Raw genomic sequence first — 19,798 nt, forward strand, 5'->3', positions numbered from 1 at the left:
TCAATATTAAAAATGAATATTAATATCAATATTACAAATGAATATTAATATCAATATTAAAAATGAATATCAATATTAAAAATGAATATTAATATCAATATTACAAATGAATATTAATATCAATATTAAAAATGAATATCAATATTAAAAATGAATATTAATATCAATATTAAAAATGAATATCAATATTAAAAATGAATATTAATATCAGTATTAAAAATGAAAACAGAACAAGAGTGAAAGTTATAAAGGATTCATTTTTCATTAGTGTTAAATTATGAAAATGAAAATCCATATTCTTTTTCATTAGCTTATGTTTTAAAATGCATGGGGGGTTTACTCATGCCATTAAAAACCTGTGACCATGCTGCATTTCATCCATTAGGTCAACAACTCATCACTAAGTCTTGAGACTGTACTCAAAGTCTGAACTTTGCCATCACAAGAAAGTATAATTGAAATGAAGAGTCTATATAAATACATCCAGTATATTTGAAATTATAACTAGGAATTGAGCTATAAAAAAACCGAACATCAGTGAGATTACTGTCATTAGCGTCTATATTAATAATTCAAATTTATCAATATGACAAAATGGCATGGATCAAGCCCAACTGGAACATTATCAAAACAGTAGTCATACAATACTGAATGTAATTACTGATATGTATTCTTGGAGAGGGGTGGCAGAAGGACAAAACCCTACCGCCATACAAATCAATGCTGAATAGTTCTGTTCCAACAGGATGCTAAAACGTTTCAAGAACATTTCACAAAGTTGACCAACCATACTGATATTGTTACACAGCTTAGAGGCTACCTGTTTTACTTGTACTGTACTTACTATGATGCCTTTATCCATATCAATGTAAATCCTGGCAAAAATTGAAGCAGTTTTCAAATTATGCTGACACTATTTCAATTGTTTAAAGTGATGATAGCTGAAGAATGCCAAAGTCAGTTTAAGAAGTGATGCAAATTCTTTAATGAAAGAAATAAGTCAAATCGTATTCCATTCAGCCAAATGAGATTCACCATATTCATTTCAATAAAGAAATTTCACTGTTAGTTAACCAAATTTGGCATTCCTCTCCAACCATTGTTTTTCAACCAAGTGAAATGGCAGCCCACACTAGCACCAGTGTACAGGATCAATATGGGTGATTTCTACCTTTCTCAGAAATAAAACATGCATGATTCATGACAATTTGCAGCCACTCCTTTGTGTGTGATAAAGCCTGCACAGCTTTAAAAAAAATCTGAGCGAATTTTTTCAATTTTCATCAGATGTTCACAACTTCGCATCCTATTTGTAATCCTGACCTTGAATACCTGGTCACTTCTTTAACTTTGATGTTTCAATCATAGGATTTATTTAGCATGGCTATGTCGAGAGAGAAAATTCATCTTCATAGTGAAGACCCAAAAGCACAGCCCAAGGGACCTAACTCTTCTAGGATGTATAAATATATGATGAAACATTGTTATTATATTATCAGTGAGGGCTTGTTATGCGAGCTGTTCTTATATAATAATTTTGATGTTAACAATGTGGGTATTGCATCAAATACAGTAGATTTGTTTGTGGCATACTAACTAAGCAGAGAATTGTGGAGTGACCACAATTTATCAATATGTAGATCTGACAGGTACTGATTTCGTGTCATGTTCTGTTGCCCTTTTGATTCATCAATCAGTTTACAGTGTTCATACTTCCTAAGCAAAATATGTCATTTGGAACATATGACTGCTAACAAGAACTCTAACATGAAATGCAGCATTTTGTCTCACACTGGAAAGGGAATTCCAAAAGTTGTTCGAATATGAACTTTTATTGATGCCAACCAGATCTGATTATTGATAAGTAATTCTTGAACCAGACTGGAATGATACTATTTTTAGAATACCAGAGTATTTAACATAAGGACCTTCTAAATTGATCAAGTGTACTAACCATGAGTCCTACAAGACCTGGTTCACCTGGAGCACCTGGTATTCCTGGTAACCCTCTAGGTCCCACATCTCCTGGTAACCCATCCATACCACGTGGGCCCTGAGGTCCTGCTTCTCCACGATCACCCTTCTCTCCACGCTCTCCTGGTTCACCAGCCTCTCCCTAAAAACATTCAAGTCATGTATAGTTCTGCACAGAATAGATTTCTAAAGCTTGTGACAATTTCAGATAGAAATCATGTTTTTTAGCTTCACAAAATTAAGGTATCCAGATAAAGAATAGGGTTAGGGTTAATTGCCCAAAAGAGTGGCAAAGTTATAAAGGAACTGCAGTGTTTCAGGGTATGTTGAATGTTTCATGAGCTGTGCTATTACAAGCCATTCCCATTAGTGAACATGTAACACTGATTCACAATGCCCATAACTCTGTCGAACCTCCTGAAGAAAACTCTTATCTGCTCAAATACATACAAATAACCTCATATACATACAAATAACCTCATTTACATACAAATAACCTCATATACATACAAATAACCTCATTTACATACAAATAACCTCATTTACATACAAATAACCTCATATACATACAAATAACCTCATGTACATACAAATAACCTCATATACATACAAATAACCTCATATACATACAAACAACCTCATATACATACAAATAACCTCATATACATACAAATAACCTCATATACATACAAATAACCTCATTTACATACAAATAACCTTATATACATACAAATAACCTCATTTACATACAAATAACCTCATTTACATACAAATAACCTCATATACATACAAATAACCTCATGTACATACAAATAACCTCATATACATACAAATAACCTCATATACATACAAACAACCTCATATACATACAAATAACCTCATATACATACAAATAACCTCATTTACATACAAATAACCTCATTTACATACAAATAACCTCATATACATACAAATAACCTCATTTACATACAAATAACCTCATATACATACAAATAACCTCATATACATACAAATAACCTCATATACATACAAATAACCTCATATACACACAAAAAACCTCATATACATACAAATAACCTCATTTACATACAAATAACCTCATATACATACAAATAACCTCATATACCTACAAATAACCTCATATACACACAAATAACCTCATATACATACAAATAACCTCATATACATACAAATAACCTCATATACACACAAATAACATCATATACATACAAATAACCTCATTTACATACAAATAACCTCATATACATACAAATAACCTCATATACACACAAATAACATCATATACATACAAATAACCTCATTTACATACAAACAACCTCATATACACACAAATAACCTCATATACACACAAATAACCTCATATACATACAAATAACCTCATATACATACAAATAACCTCATATACACACAAATAACCTCATATACATACAAATAACCTCATATACATACAAATAACCTCATATACACACAAATAACCTCATATACATACAAATAACCTCATATACACACAAATAACCTCATATACACACAAATAACCTCATATACATACAAACAACCTCATATACATACAAATAACCTCATATACATACAAATAACCACATATACATACAAATAACCTCATATGCATACAAATAACCTCATATACATACAAATAACCTCATATACATAAAAATAACCTCATTTACATACAAATAACCTCATATACATACAAATAACCTCATATACACACAAATAACCTCATATACATACAAATAACCTCATTTTTGCCAAAGCTCAAGCAGTTTGAGTGACTGCAAACAATTAGTGTTTACACGAAATAAATGGAAGTTCAAATAGTGTAAAAAAAATGTAATACAAATTAAAAAATGGACTTATTTAAACATCTACATGAAATGAAGGAAGGACATACAAATGTACAGTACAAAATAACACACAGGGGTAGCATATACTTATTAAACAGGAACTTAGAAAACACTGTTGAACTAAAATGGTACAAATCACAGTGTCAAAGAACTCTGTTCAGACTTTTCAGAGTCTCTTGAGAACATGGCTTTAATAGTTGCATGACCACTTGAAAACATGGCTTTAATGGTTGCATGACCACTTGAAAACATGGCTTTAATGGTTGCAAGACCACAAGAAAACATGGCTTTAATGGTTGCAAGACCATCTGAAAACATGGCTTTCATGGTTGCGTGACCACTTGAAAACATGGCTTTACTGGTTGAATGACCGCTTGAAAACATGGCTTTACTGGTTGAATGACCACTTGAAAACATGGCTTTAATGGTTGCAAGACCACTTGCAAACATGGTTTTAATGGTTGCATGACCAATTGAAAACATGGCTTTAATGGTTGCAAGACCACTTGAAAACATGGCTTTAATGGTTGCATGACCAACTGAAAACATGGCTTTAATGGTTGCATGACCACTTGAAAACATGGCTTTACTGGTTGCATGACCACTTTAAAACATGGCTTTACTGGATGCATGACCACTTGAAAACATGGCTTTACTTGTTGCATGACCAATTGAAAACATGGCTTAAATGGTTGCATGACCACTTGAAAACATGGCTTTAATGGTTGCATGACCAGTTGAAAACATGGCTTTAATGGTTGCAAGACCACTTGAAAACATGGCTTTCATGGTTACAAGACCACTTGAAAACATGGCTTTAATGGTTGCAAGACCACTTGAAAACATGGCTTTAATGGTTGCAAGATGGACCACTTGAAAACAAAGCTTGCTATACAAGAGAATGATGGATTAGGTCAATTCTATTTTATGCTGCACAAGACAAGAAAGTAGCAATCATGCCATCCTTCATTGCTGTCCAGCAATAGAATTTTAATTTTTATATTTTTCTGACAATTATTTTGCTTTAAGTCAAAAAAGTGGCATTTCAATCCTTCTCAGTACCTTGAATTCTTGAATTATTTTGCTGCAATAGCTTAAAAGCAAAATTTAACAAAATACAAAATAAGTTTAGAAAATGAAAGACAAACCAACAGGTTATGAACACTCACAAAAAGATTTCCTGTCAGGCATCACCATGTAAGTACCATTAAAATCATTTAACAGTCGAGTCCAACTGCAAACTGCATAATGGACTGGCAGATCAGGGTCTATGAAGTTTGTGAGGTGTAAAAAGTAGAATAAACAACATAGACCCTGATTTGTAGGTACATCAGGTAATGACAGATCAGAGTCTATGTTGTTTGCAGTTGGATTCAACTTACAAGCAACTACATATGGTACAAGATATGTTTTGGAAATGAATCTATAGCTACTTTAATTGCAATTTATAAGACTGAGTTACTTTATCAACATTTGTAACAAAAAGGGGAGAAAGGTTCGGATTATTTCAGTCTCTGATACTGATGCAAACACATATAGGCTCAGAATTAGATTATAATTTAATGTGAATTAAAATCTACCGAAGAAAATATCCAGCACTCTCTCGATATAATGCCACCAATGAAAAACATAGTATATCACCTTATAATGAGGTACACAATACACCACTCCATCATGTTAATACTTTCCATGGAAGGTATAGAGTACACCACCTTGTAATAAAGTATGTCATCCACAGAATTGTACTACGTCTGAATAAAATGGAACATATTACCATACTCACCTCATAATAAGAATCATGTTACAATGAAGGGCCTTATAGTGAGAGTTCTGTATAAGAAGGTTGTTATTGTTAGGGAATTCTTTAACGACACTGACTTCATTTTTTACCTTTTCTCCTTTGACACGACTGCCACCAAAGAATAAGTCATCTGGATCACCGCTGCCTTCAAGACCCACTGTGGCAGAAACTGGTTGGCCAGGTGGTCCAGGTGGTCCAGGTGGACCAGGTGGTCCCATAAGGCCTGATTCTCCCTGTATGCCTGGAGGCCCAATGACAGACTGCCCATCTCTGCCTGGGGTTCCTTGTTCTCCCCTTTCTCCCTGATAAGGAAATATTAATTTATTTAATGCAATAGTATATGTATATTTGGTCAGGTGACCCTGGTTTTGAAAGCTATTTCCAATTTTCACATGATGCCCTTTAACTATGAAAAATTAGCATTCCTATTGTATTGGTCAAAAATCTTGCATCATGCAAAATTAATGTCCCACGACCTAATAATCACTTCCACATACATGCCAACCCCTGGCGAGGAAAAAAGTGTCATCCAAGTGGACAAAAAGAGTAATCAGGGCAGAAAAAGAGTAAACCACATAAAACATGATAAAATTAAATGAGTATATGTGCAAAATGATTTATTTATCCCTTCTGGTCTTTTTACATCAATTAATGCTTCAAAGTATCATATATAACACTTTGAGCTTTAAAATGCAACTGTCTCTCATACTGCATTTCAAAACACTTTGTACAAGCTGAGATTATTAATGACTTGCACACCAGTAGAGAACCAAGTGATAGGTTACAGATCCTGGATCTGAATTCAGTTTTATTTTTATCAACAATGCTGAACAATCCCTCACAGTCAGCATTAGAATGGTAAGGAACCAATATTCCTTGCATAACCTGACAAAGAAGGGGAAATGTATCTTCCAGTTATTGGATCTTTTAGCTGGGAAATAAGGTGCCATTGCACATCAACTCTGTCTGCATGAAGTACATTGTTAGGTAGAATGCCAATTTATCAGCAGACCTTCCTGCAGCATGGTTCATCATATGACAGAGAAAACCTACAACCTGATATGAACAATGATGGAAATTCATTTATCAATTCCAGTCATCACTGATGCATTATCAGCTGAAAACCCCATACAGTTCTGCCAACTTATGTTTATTCAAAGCATTAACAGGTAAATAAAAAATGCTTACTCCAGTGGAATCATTGTCAAAGTCTCTTACTGAGAGTGGGTACAATGTTTTGTCATCATAATCACTGCTCATCTGTTGCAATACTAAATGGCCCAATTTTCATGGCTTCTGCAGTTTTAAGCGAAGTATCTTCTGCTAAACACCTAACAATATTAGATGATTTTGTTCTTGCACGTGCACATTTCCTGCAATTTTGGAATGAGGAAACATCCATTTGAACAAAGGACCAATGTAGTCTTCTACAGCTAGGGGTAGTCCATATTCTATTAAGAACTCTGTAAATAACACCTCTGCATTTATTAGTTCTGCTTTAAAAAAGAAGTTACAAGTTACCTTAGTATTGGAGTTTGTAAAATGAGCTAATTTAAGATATTTTGTTTTACCATCATGACCAATATTAAAATCCTTTCCACACATCCTGCAGTGGGCGTGAAGCTGCCCTAGAATTGAATGCTGCATTGTGTAATTCACGTATTCATCTTTGAACCTGTTTTTTGTCTTTTTCTAATGCATTAGTGAAATTATTTAGAAAACATTTTTGCTTTACTAGAATAAATCTCACTTGACTTTTAGCGCCAAATACCTACAGACTGGTTTTGTATTGGATACGAATTAGAACGAAGAATCTGCAAGCAAAAAGTTAGAAAACCAGTCAGTTCTCTCCTAAGCCATACAGCTGTTATAAATATAAACCAAGTTCAAATGTTTGAAAGTAAAAGCAGCAGGTTTCTTGGAAATAGGGCAGCTGCTATAAATAGAACATACTAGGAAAGTGCATGCAAGGCAACAGACAAGCATACTCTTATGTTGTAGTTACGAAGAAGCTGTCTTTTCTAGAATATGGTCTGAAAGATTAATGGGATGTTAATAAAAATAAGAAAACAAATTATTAATTTTGTTGGGGAGGGAGACATACCAAAAATGCATAATCCGAATACGTTTACGTGTAAGGCATAATTTTGTGAAAAAAAGCGTAATGATTATGCAAAGAGCATAATGGTTGGCATGTATGCTTGCACCCCAGTGTATTAAATGTAGGTATCTTCCTTCTTGAATGTAAGTCTCCTTGACATCATGTCTATTCATCAAGTAAGAATCTGTATGTGTAAAAAAATACATTAAAGATCTTACACCAGTGCATGTATACCTTTTATGAAGTCTTGATATAAACAAATAAATTTCTCATCTTAAATGTAAGTACTAATCTCCTATTATCATTTTCTTTCTATTTTCTTACTAGATTCCCTATCATAAAATGTGAAATCAGTAAAATAATTTATTCAGTAAGCACTGCATACAGAGTTCATAATAAAGAAACTACAAAATACTACAAACTTTGTCGAAGGAATAGAGTCTGGAATGGCTTAAAATAATTTGTATGAACATAAAAAGTCTTTTTTTGCTCAGTCTTCTTACTGTAACGTTGTGAAATATGCTCCAATATTTAAGGAAAATTTCAGCAAACCAAAATTTGTTTAACAATTATTTATTTTATGTGTTAACAAGTGCAGTACAAACATCTTTGTTGTGGTCTTTGTCTTTAAATCTGATAACAGCTCATTTAGTTCTAGATAAACCCATATACTAAGTTTGATGTAGTCCACAAAGCTAAAAGTAAACAACTTTCAAGTTTTTCACCTGACCAAAGCTGGACTAATAATGATAAAGGTATTCCTTCTTGTCTGGTCTAAATAATGACAAGGTACTCCTTGTCTGGACTAAATAATCATAAAGGTACTCCTTCTTGTCTTGACTAAATAATGACAAAGGTATTCCTTCTTGTCTGGACTAAATACGGATAAAGGTACTCCTTGTCTGGACTAAATAATGATAAAGGTACTCCTTCATGTCTTGACTAAATAATGATAACTGTACTCCTTCTTGTCTTGACTAAATAATGACAAAGGTATTCCTTCTTGTCTGGACTAAATAAGGATAAAGGTACTCCTTGTCTGGACTAAATAATGATAAAGGTATTCCTTCTTGTCTTGACTAAATAATGACAAAGGAATTCCTTCTTGCCTGGACTAAATAAGGATAAAGGTACTCCTTCTTGTCTGGACTAAATAATGATAAAGGTACTCCTTCATGTCTTGACTAAATAATGATAAAGGTACTCCTTCATGTCTTGACTAAATAATGATAAAGGTATTCCTTCTTGTCTGGACTAAATAATGATAAAGGTACTCCTTCATGTCTTGACTAAATAATGATAAAGGTATTCCTTCATGTCTTGCCTAAATAATGATAAAGGTACTCCTTCTTGTCTGGACTAAATAATGATAAAGGTATTCCTTCTTGTCTGGACTAAATAATGATAAAGGTATTCCTTCTTGTCTGGACTAAATAATGATAAAGGTACTCCTTCTTGTCTGGACTAAATAATGATAAAGGTATTCCTTCTTGTCTGGACTAAATAATGATAAAGGTATTCCTTCTTGTCTGGACTAAATAATGATAAAAGTATTCCTTCTTGTCTAGTAAAGCAATCAAGCATCTATAGCCTTTTGTATTAAAATTGCATCCACAGTATCAATGTGTATTATCTTTCAAGGTATTGTCATCTTATGTTCGAGTATTACACAACATCTATAAGACATTTTCATTATTTGAAATCATTCCTGTGTAAAAAAAAAGTACACTGAAAATAAATAATAAAAGAATTGGTAAGATATTGTAAAATGTCATGCTACCTTTTCTCCGCTCTCTCCCTTCCGACCCTCCAGTCCAGGTAGACCATTTTCCCCTGGTGGTCCTCTGGCTCCTGGTTCACCAGGGATTCCTGGAGTCCCTGGTAGACCTGGTTCACCTTGGTCTCCCTTTGCCCCTGGTGGTCCCACAGGCAAGTCTCCAGATCCCTGTGAGAAAAGTGTAAAGTAATCACAATCTGTATCCATATTTCTTACTATGTCTGTCATCAGACAAATAACACATCTGTCATCATACAAACAGCACAGTAGCCACTGTACAAATATCATATCGGTCATCATATAAATATGATATCTGTCATTTTCCAAATACCACATTGGTCACTGTACAAATACCATACCTGCCATCACATAATTACCATATCTGTCATCATACAGATACCATATCTATCATACCAATACTGTATCTGTCATTGTACAAATACCATATATGTCATTGTACAAACACTCTATCTGTAATAGTACAATACCATATTTGTCATCATACAGACACCATATATGTCACTGTATACATATCATATATATCATACTAGTACTGTACTGTATCTGTCATCATACCAATACCATATCTATGATACAAATACTGTATCTGTCATCATACAAATACCACATCTATCATTCAAATCCTGTATCTGTCATCATAGAAATACTGTATGTCATCATAGAAATACCATATCTGTCATAGAAATAATGTATCTGTCATCATACAAATACCATATCTGTCATCATACAAATACTGTATTTGTCATCATACAAATACTTAATCTGTCATTGTACAAATACCAAATTTGGCATCATACAAATACCAGGCCTGTCACTGTATAAATACCATATCTTTCATCATATAAAGACTATATCTGTCAAGTAACAAGAACCATATCTGTCATCAAACAGATACCAGCAGTCATCATATAAATTGGTACATTTTGCCTTTAAAAATAATCAACTTAAAACACTCTTTGGTATCATAGAGACCATAGGTATTGATAGTGGAACTTGGTCTTGTACTTCACTGAAATTATATATATATATATATATATATATATATATATATATATATATATATATATCTGTGTGATTGTGTGATTTGGATTTTTAATGTAGCTTTAACAATTTTTCAGTCATATCACTATGATGTCTGCAGTGTGTCAGTTTATAGTGATGTCTAGCACTGGGGCATCATGCCATAGACATGTAGCATCATGTCCCACTCAGTCACATTATCCTGACACCAGGTCGACCAGTCCTAACACTAACGTCTTAATGCTGAGCACCAAGCGAGGCAGCTGTTAGTACCATTTTTATAAGTCTTTGGTATGACTCGGCCGGGGATCAAACCCACGACCTCCCACATCCAAAGTGGACACTCTAACCACTAGGCCACTGGAGCGGTCAAACTTGTATATGAATTATGGAACGATAAAAGAGTATATATATGCCACACTGATTTAGTTATACTCCACACTAACTTATAACCTGAAACAATACAACAGTCATTACAGGTTTACTTGGTAGTTAACTCTTGCCAAAAACTATAATTTTTTTTAGAGTACTAGACTACATTCAATATGTGCATTATTAAACCTAAGCTTCCATACATACAGATGCATATGCAAATATGGAAATGGCAAACTCTTGATAACTGCAAATACTGCATATGATTCCATACATATCGATACAGACACAGTTTTATCTGCAGATGTGTATACAATTCTTAAATTGCTCCCTGTGGTGATTTCAAGTATTTCCATGCACAAATCAAATGGGGAAATCTCTCAAATGATATCTCAAGTAGTCATTTCCAAGACCTGTTATCTCAAGTAGCCTAATGTCAACAAGAACTAAAGGTCTTACACACTACATATATCAAGGGTCTCAAAACACAAATCACCATGAAGGTCACACAAGGATTAGTACATTAGTGCCACATAACTGAAACATTTTCATTAAAGTGGCTCATATAAATGGTAGCCAGTTGAAATGTTGAAAACAAGAAGTAATGAAACAATCAAATTTTTATCAAAAATTGGCTGGCTGTGAAGAAAGAATTTGCATTATTAATTATTTTTAAAATTTCAGGTTTTGTTGTAGGCCATATATATCTTGCACCCACAGGCCACAAGTCTGAGACCCATGATTATATAGGAAATCACATTAATAACGTGTCCACATACCGTATCCATGTACAGCATACATATACAAATCCAAACATGTATAATCATAGCCTGCTAGGGACCGATGCTGATGAATTCCATAGAAATAGTTTCTAATTAAAGACAAAAGGAGCAAAGCAGTCTTCTAATAACTGGCTCACATTCAAAACTACATGAATGGGTCAATGCAACTATGTAACAAAAACATTACAATGTTGTAAACATAACTGCAATGTTACAATCTGCTAAATTTGAAGGATGGGTGGATGTCCTAATGGGGGAGCAGCCTGAAAGCTGCCAACAAGTACATTATACGTGTATCTATCTTAATTGCACTTCGAAAAGTTATTATATTCTTTTAAACAACTTTTATTGAATTGTTTCCAGAAAAAAGCATAATTTACAATACAAATGGATGTATCCCTCAAAATATATTAAACCTCTCTGCTACAAAGCAATTTAACAATATATAATTTTTATCATGGCTCAACCTTGCAAATGACAGACACTGAAATCTGGGAAACTCAGTCACTGTCCTCAGCATGCATACTATTCCATTTGCAAAAGGGAAACAAACATTGGGAGACAAACGTTGCATTACAGGGATGAGCATTCCGTATATGTACACTGGCTGAGAGCTATTTGTTGATTACAGATATCATTTACAACAACAGATCACCTTTAAAAATTAAAAACTGCTGCCATTTTCCTTAACTGAAAAATGTCAATTCCCCACAAAATGTGGACTAAAACATTGTTAAGGCAGCCCGCTAATAATGAAAGACTGACCATAACAATTTGAATGGGCTATCATTGTAAAGTGAGACAAATGCTTTTTATTCATTTATTTACAATGGTCATTGCAAAATAGGAGCTGACACACCTGTTTTAAAAAACTAGATCGGAGATGATATAAAAAATAGACAATATCAAGAAAATCTGATTCAATTCAGGTGAAAAGCAGAATTCCGCTTGAAAATGGAGAAAAATCACGTCTGCACATTGTATATAATAGTAAATGTAGCTTCAGCAGTGCAACATCTTATAAAAATGTACATATCACTATATACAGTTTCTATGCTTTGAAAATTAAATTGAATGAAATTGAAACAGGACTGCATATTATGCAAATGTCAAAGAGGTCAAGACCACTTACAAAAACAGAATCCATGTCGATGAGACCAGTACCCCCAGTTCCTCCACTTCCTTGAGGCCCTGGTGGTCCAGGAGGGCCTGGTAAGCCTTGGTGTCCTGGTAAGCCATCTCTACCTGGTAAACCAGGTTTTCCAGTTGCTCCATCCTGTCCTGGTGGTCCCATGGGACCTGCTGGACCTGGTTCTCCTGTAATCCCATCTTCTCCCTGAAGAAAATAAAAATAAAAATTCACTGTGCAAAAGAAGAAAAAAATGATAATTGTAAATGCTGTGCATTAGGTGAAAATCTGGTAACAAGCTGAACACCCAGTTTTACTTGAATGAAGTGAGAATTCCTTGAACATAATACTGAAAAATACAAAAGCTGCAAGCTGGAAACAGCAAATTTCGGGTAGCAGTGCAATAAGGTTTGAGTAATCAATTATTGATTACAACACATCCTTCTGTCTTATAACATCTGCTGCATGATGTATTATGGAACTTCTATTAAATGACATGTGACAATCAAATTACCAATGACAACTATATTAGTGCTAAAACCCACCTAGAAGTAGTCTATTTCATTTTCCCTTTTACTTATATGTTGCCATCCAAAAATCTGAATATAACTGTGAAAGGAAGACTGTTTTTGAAGAGAGTATCTTCCGGCCTATAAGATGATAGTTTTTGACCAGAAAATTTTAGCTTTGTCTCATAATCCAGATCGACTTATATATGGATTATGCCATCAGATTCTCTTTATCATGTTTTTCATGTGGAAACTAATTCTCCAAATGTACGAACAATTTTTGGGGACGAGATTGTTTATGAAAAAATATGGGATCCCACATTGAGTATTTTACACAATTACATGATCATTAGTGTTAAAAATTAATGTACATCAGATGTAATTGCACTAAAGCAGCATGCACCAGTAATGTACATTGTTTGTAATATAGGTTGTTTAAATTTGATTACATATATGTGCATTAGAATTTTCAAGTAAAAAAGATGAATAACCATGACAAAGACACATTCCATCACAATTTTCTTCTTGCACCTAATGATCAAATAAAACTTGTGTCCCATTTACAGACTAACAGGCAGACAGAAAGAGAAATGTCTTCACGATTGTAAATCTGTATTGTATTGTTCACTTACTTGATGACTGATCTTACTCATGTGTGAGTGCAGTACCATATTCCATTATCAAATATTACCACTAGTTAAGCAATTCCTCTAGTTTTTGTTGTCACTTCCATTATCCAAGAATCACATGGCTTTTCACTGTCTTTACTTGCTAATTAAACATGCCACAGCTGTATTCAGTCATTCCAAGCTAACACTTGTTTGAAGTCAAGATTTGGCAGACCAGATCAGATCAGGCTACCAACAGGGAAATGAGGCTACCCATGGGTATTACGAATACCACACCATATAATGAAAGGAAATGCCAGGTTGTTACTCATGTAAATTTCTTAGCCAGTAAAATCTTTTGAACATGCTGATGAACTGACAACAATTTAAAATTACATCTAGCACGAGCAAGGATCAAAAAACAACTGCTGCTTAAGTACAAGAAGAGTACATGCACTTTAAAAAAAATCTTATCTGTTTGGACTGGAGAGGTCGTTATACTTGCAAAGAATAGCATAGACAGCATGTGAAATAGGTATTCTTGGGATTTAACCAAAATGGAGTCTACATAGATATAACTATTGTGAATGTTTAAACCCTGAAGGAGTATGGCATGTATTTTCATAATTTACAGTTCCTGTTACATTTATTAAAGTTTTCTCTCTTTGACTAAAGCTTCAGCTAAACAGGGGCAATAAGGTATAAGAAAACACACAAAAACGCACATGAAAAACTGAAATCTCTTTCCCTCTCATATATCAGACCATGAGATCAAAATATATATGCATCCCTCTCTCTGTATCTCTCTTCTGCCAAAAACTGCGGAAAAAGCATTTTATCATTAATGATGCAATTTCGTTACTGCTGTTATTCTGAAATAGCATAAAGTGATACTTTTAATATTTACGAAACTGGAAGTTATTATAGTTTATATCCATTGCAAGTTTTATCCTATCTGTAGCTCACAAATTTTTCAGGTCAGCTTCATTATATGTAGCTAAAAGTACATAATACATTTAAAATACTTCATGTGATACAGATCAAGTACTTTTAGTTACATTTAATGATCCTGACCGGAAAGGTTGCTGAGTTACAGATAGGATAAAATTCACAATGATGTGTGGAATGACATGAAAAAGACAATCTGAGGCATTGATCTGCCCTCATCTTATAAACAGCATCGACTTATATATGGATGAAGGATGGAAAAGTTTCTAAACTTGTGGATTCGACTTACAATCCATATCGACTTATAGGCCAACAAATACAGTATGTGTAAGACCCCCATATTACATCATTCTGACCATATAATATTTTCTTTGCGATTGCTTCATTGACTTCATTTTGTGGTCTTGACAGAAAAAAGTTTACAAAGAAAACAGGCCCCTTACCCGATCTCCCTTAGGTCCCTGTGGTCCTGGTTTCCCATGCATTCCATCAACACCTGGTAGACCCTGAAAAGACAAAAGAAAATTAATATACTTTTTGGCTCAAGATAATAACTGCTTAATGTGGTGAGGGATAAAAACACATGATCTCATCATCAAAATAATCATTGGTGAAGGAAGGGGGACAGGATAAAAACACATGATCTCACCATCAAAATAATCATTGGTGAGGGAAGGGGGAGAGGATAAAAACAAATGATCTCACCATTAAAATAAGCATTGGTGAGGGAAGGGGGAGAGGATAAAAACATGATCTCACCATCAAAATAAGCATTGGTGAGGGAAGGGAGAGAGGATAAAAACACATGATCTCACCATCAAAATAAGCATTTGTGAGGGAAGGGGGAGAAGATAAAAACACATGATCTCACCATCAAAATAGTCATTGGTGAGGGAAGGGGGAAAGGATAAAAACATTTGATCTCACCATCAAAATAATCATTGGTGAGGGAAGAAGGAGAGGACAAAAACACATGATCTCACCATCAAAATAATCATTGGTGAGTGAAGGGGAAGAGGATAAAAACACATGATCTCACTATCAAAATAATCATTAGCAAAGTTAGCATTTTAAGTAGATTTATTTATTGAATATAATGCCTCAGTAGGAATTACAGGAAGACAATGCATAAAGTTTGGGGAATTACTGTATAGAGAAACAAGGGACATCACTTCAACAGTGCCAACATGGACTCTAAGATCATGAGGAATGAGGAATTATACTGATACATGTGATTCAGTTGGTATTATGACCAAAAATACTCTGTCACATGGATGTGGTTGCAATCTAGCACTTTTGAAGAAATAAAATTAAAAAACTGCAGTGGGGTCAGAACTATTTTTACACATTCTATCTACACACTGTAGAAACTAGGCAAAACCAATCCATTGGGCACCAGATCTGTTCCAAACATTCAATGACTTGTGCAATGATGCATGCTGAGTAATCTGATAAAAAACTGTTACACAGTGGCAGACAAGAACACATCAAGCTGCATATTGATTAACTTACTGTTGTAATTTAGAGAAGCAAAGGCAGGATATATATTGAGGTGTTATAGGTAACAAAGATAGTTCATAATGACTTACAAATCTGATTAAAAATCAGCTGACCTTTGGCAGAGGTGAGATAGCGAAGGAGGTGCCAATGAATAATGATTTTGGCAGAAACATATTTGTATGTATTTACACTTTTGTCGTATTTGTTTGTTTGTTTTTCAGGATGTTTTTTATTGGAATATTAAAGGGAACACTTTATCTTTTCTTGGTCAATTCATGTCAAAATAACAAAAATGTGCACTTTCTCCCAATGCTAAACAAGAGTCCCAGGATGGGACTGATGATCTACTAGCTGAAATGAGTTTCCAGCATGTCAAAACAGAACAAGACCATTTCTTCTTTGTATCTAGACCATCCAATATTTTTGAGCATTAATAAATGGTTCAAAGTAGCCATACTGGATCTAAGATTGGCATCATTTTCTTTGAGGACAAACAAGACATCATTAGGCAGCCTTTAGTGAAAGAGATGACAGACATTTGATAAAGGACAATGAATATAAAATGAACAACAGATGATGATCAACAGGCCATGCTATACACTATTCTGGCCAACAGGCCATGCTATACAGTCTTCTGGCCAACAGGCCATGCTATATACTCTTCTGGCCAACAAGCCATGCTATACAGTCTTCTGGCCAACAGGCCATGTTATACACTCTTCTGGCCAACAGGCCATGCTATACAGTCTTCTGGCAAACAGGCCATGTTATACACTCTTCTGGCCAACAGGCCATGCTATACAGTCTTCTGGCCAACAGGCCATGCTATACACTCTTCTGGACAGTGACCAGTAGAGCTAAATACCATCTTAGAAATATTACAAAAATGCTTGGAAATCAGAGCGTAAGTGGGACCAGGTAAGTTGCTAGGGTCCCTAGCCTACACTGCGAGCTTCAAGCAAGATGATTTTAAGACGATAATGATATTACCAAGCAAGCATCAAAGAGGAGCATTGACTCTTCTGTTCCAAACACACCCACTTTAGAAACCTTATTTTAGATTGGCTCAAGAATTCTGTACTACCACATTCCAATAGCCTGTCAAGTGTGAAACTTGTCTCACATTTAATATCATCAGTGGTCACCTGGTGGTGAACTTGTTGGGGGAAACTAAATTTCCATGTGGATTTTATCAACAAATCATTGCAGTGAACAGGTGATGTCTTTAAGTTTTTCATTTCAATAACAATATCCTTATTCATATTAATTAACAATGTTTTTTATTTTTATATCCAAAGGTCATAAATATTGAAAACTTGCCATTTTATTATAATATGAAGAAAGTACATAAAAAATGCACTTTTTCAGTTTTCAATCACCTTAAAATATGTGTATTTTACAATGATATACAATACTACTGATTGAAAAGTCAAACTACTGATCTCATGTGCTGGATCAATCGCATGTAACTGGCACAAAACCATCAGCCATGGGTAGATTATGTACTTGCCCTTTGTGCCTTATGACATTAATGGGGTTATGTTCATGCACTAGCCCTTTGTACCTTGTGACATTAATGGGCTTCGTTCATGTACTTGCCCTTCACACATTATGACATTAATGAGGCTAAATTCATGTACTTGCCCTTTGTGCCTTATGACATTAGGGGGACTAAGTTCATGTACTACCCTTTGTGCCTGATGACATTAATGTGGCTAAGTTCATGTACTAGCCCTTTGTACCTTGTGACATTAATGAGGCTGAATTCATGCACTTGCATTTTGTGCCTTATGACATTAATGAGGCTAAATTCATGCACTTGCCCTTTGTGCCTTATGACATTAATGGGGTTATGTTCATGTACTAGCCCTTTGTACCATGCGACATTAATGGGCTTCGTTCATGTACTTGCATTTTCTGCCTTATGGCATTAATGTGGCTAAGTTCATGTACTAGACCTTTGTACCTTGTGACATTAATGGGCTACGTTCAAGTACTTGCCCTTTGTGATGTATGACATTAGGGAGACTAAGTTCATGTACTACCCTTTGTGCCTGAAGACATTAATGGGGCTAATTAATTGCTTTACATACTCTCGTACAAGTCTGACTGTAATGGCAAAAATGTGCCAGCAAATCTGGGTCTATGCAGTTTATTTGGAATCAGTAGAACAAATAACACAGACCCAGACCTGACTTCACATTATATAATGGCATCTAAGGTTTATGTTATTTGTTGTTGGACTCAAATTGTATGCCATTACATACAGTATTGCAATAAAAATTTGTCAGCTCACGTATGATCATAACTGTGCATAGTCAAATGTGACCTCCCCATATGAATACATACTCACTCAAGTCTGACTTCCTGATGTGAATATATAAGTCAGTATCAAGAAAGATGATTTCAACCATGTAACAAATTATGCCTAATATTTTATATCAAAACTATTTCATGAAAGAGCAAAGCACTTTTTAAATTCAAACAATTAGTTTGTAAAATTAAGATCATCTTTAAAAATTTGAGAACCCTAACCAGTGTGATAAAAAAAATGATAAGCAGTCAACGAGTCCCGACATCAAGCTTCTTATTCAGTATGTCTGTTATATAACTGTCATATAAGTGTTATGTAAGTGTTACATAAGTGAATAAGAGATAAGAGAATATTTATGGAGTGATGAGGATCAATTGACTGACTAATAATTACAATAATAATAATGAGGACTTTGTATAGTGCCTAATCTTTAGAAGCTCTAAGTGCTTTACAACATTAGACAACACCTATAAGATAAAAAACATATAATGACATGATTACAAAAACAAACACCATAAAGTTAGAAAACATTATTAAAAAAACATGCTGAGAACATTTAAGGTAGGACACATTATTAGGTCTTTAAGTTTGTTCTTGCAGTTGAAATAAGTGAGTTTTGAGAGCACTCCTGAATGTGATCACTGTGTCTTTGTGTCTAAGTTCAGTGGGCAATTCATTCCACGTTGCTGGGCCCTGGTATGCAAAAGAACACTGTCCATATGACTTTGTTTTCATAGTGGGAATAATGAGTATACAACTGTCAGAAGAGGAGCGTAAGTATCTTGCTGGTGCGTACACATAGGTGAGGTCGGATAGGTATGTTGGAATAGAGTCCAACAGTGAAACATAGCACAGAGAACAAATTTTGTGTTTGATTCTGGATCGAATGGATAGCCAGTGTAGGGTACAGAGCAGCGGGGAGGTGTGCTCTGATTGCTGTACTCTAAGTATGATCCGAGCAGCTGTGTTTTAAACATTTTGAAGTTTCTGGAGCAGATATTGAGATGAACCAGACAGAATTGAGTTACAATAGTCCAGTCTTGAAAGTACTAATGAACA

The 19,798-nt window shown here is 34.5% G+C and overlaps 1 protein-coding gene across 8 annotated transcripts in view; it reads right to left on the reverse strand.

The window, feature by feature from the left end:
* Window positions 1-19,798, reverse strand: part of LOC149790726 (uncharacterized) — a 239,247-nt gene that overhangs the window by 57,057 nt on the left and 162,392 nt on the right. For all 8 annotated transcript variants that reach the window (XM_089972776.1, XM_089972780.1, XM_089972775.1 and 5 more), the window contains 5 exons: window positions 15,369-15,431; window positions 12,864-13,067; window positions 9,540-9,704; window positions 5,748-5,960; window positions 1,955-2,116 (listed from right to left, as the gene is read on the reverse strand). In XM_089972776.1, coding sequence (XP_089828902.1) covers window positions 1,955-2,116; window positions 5,748-5,960; window positions 9,540-9,704; window positions 12,864-13,067; window positions 15,369-15,431 — 807 coding nt within the window. The remainder of the gene's footprint in view (window positions 1-1,954; window positions 2,117-5,747; window positions 5,961-9,539; window positions 9,705-12,863; window positions 13,068-15,368; window positions 15,432-19,798) is intronic.

Source organism: Sinohyriopsis cumingii, chromosome 10 (genome assembly GCF_028554795.1).
Source record: "Sinohyriopsis cumingii isolate HCF-2022 chromosome 10, ASM2855479v2, whole genome shotgun sequence".
NCBI classification, from domain to species: Eukaryota; Metazoa; Mollusca; class Bivalvia; order Unionida; family Unionidae; genus Sinohyriopsis; species Sinohyriopsis cumingii.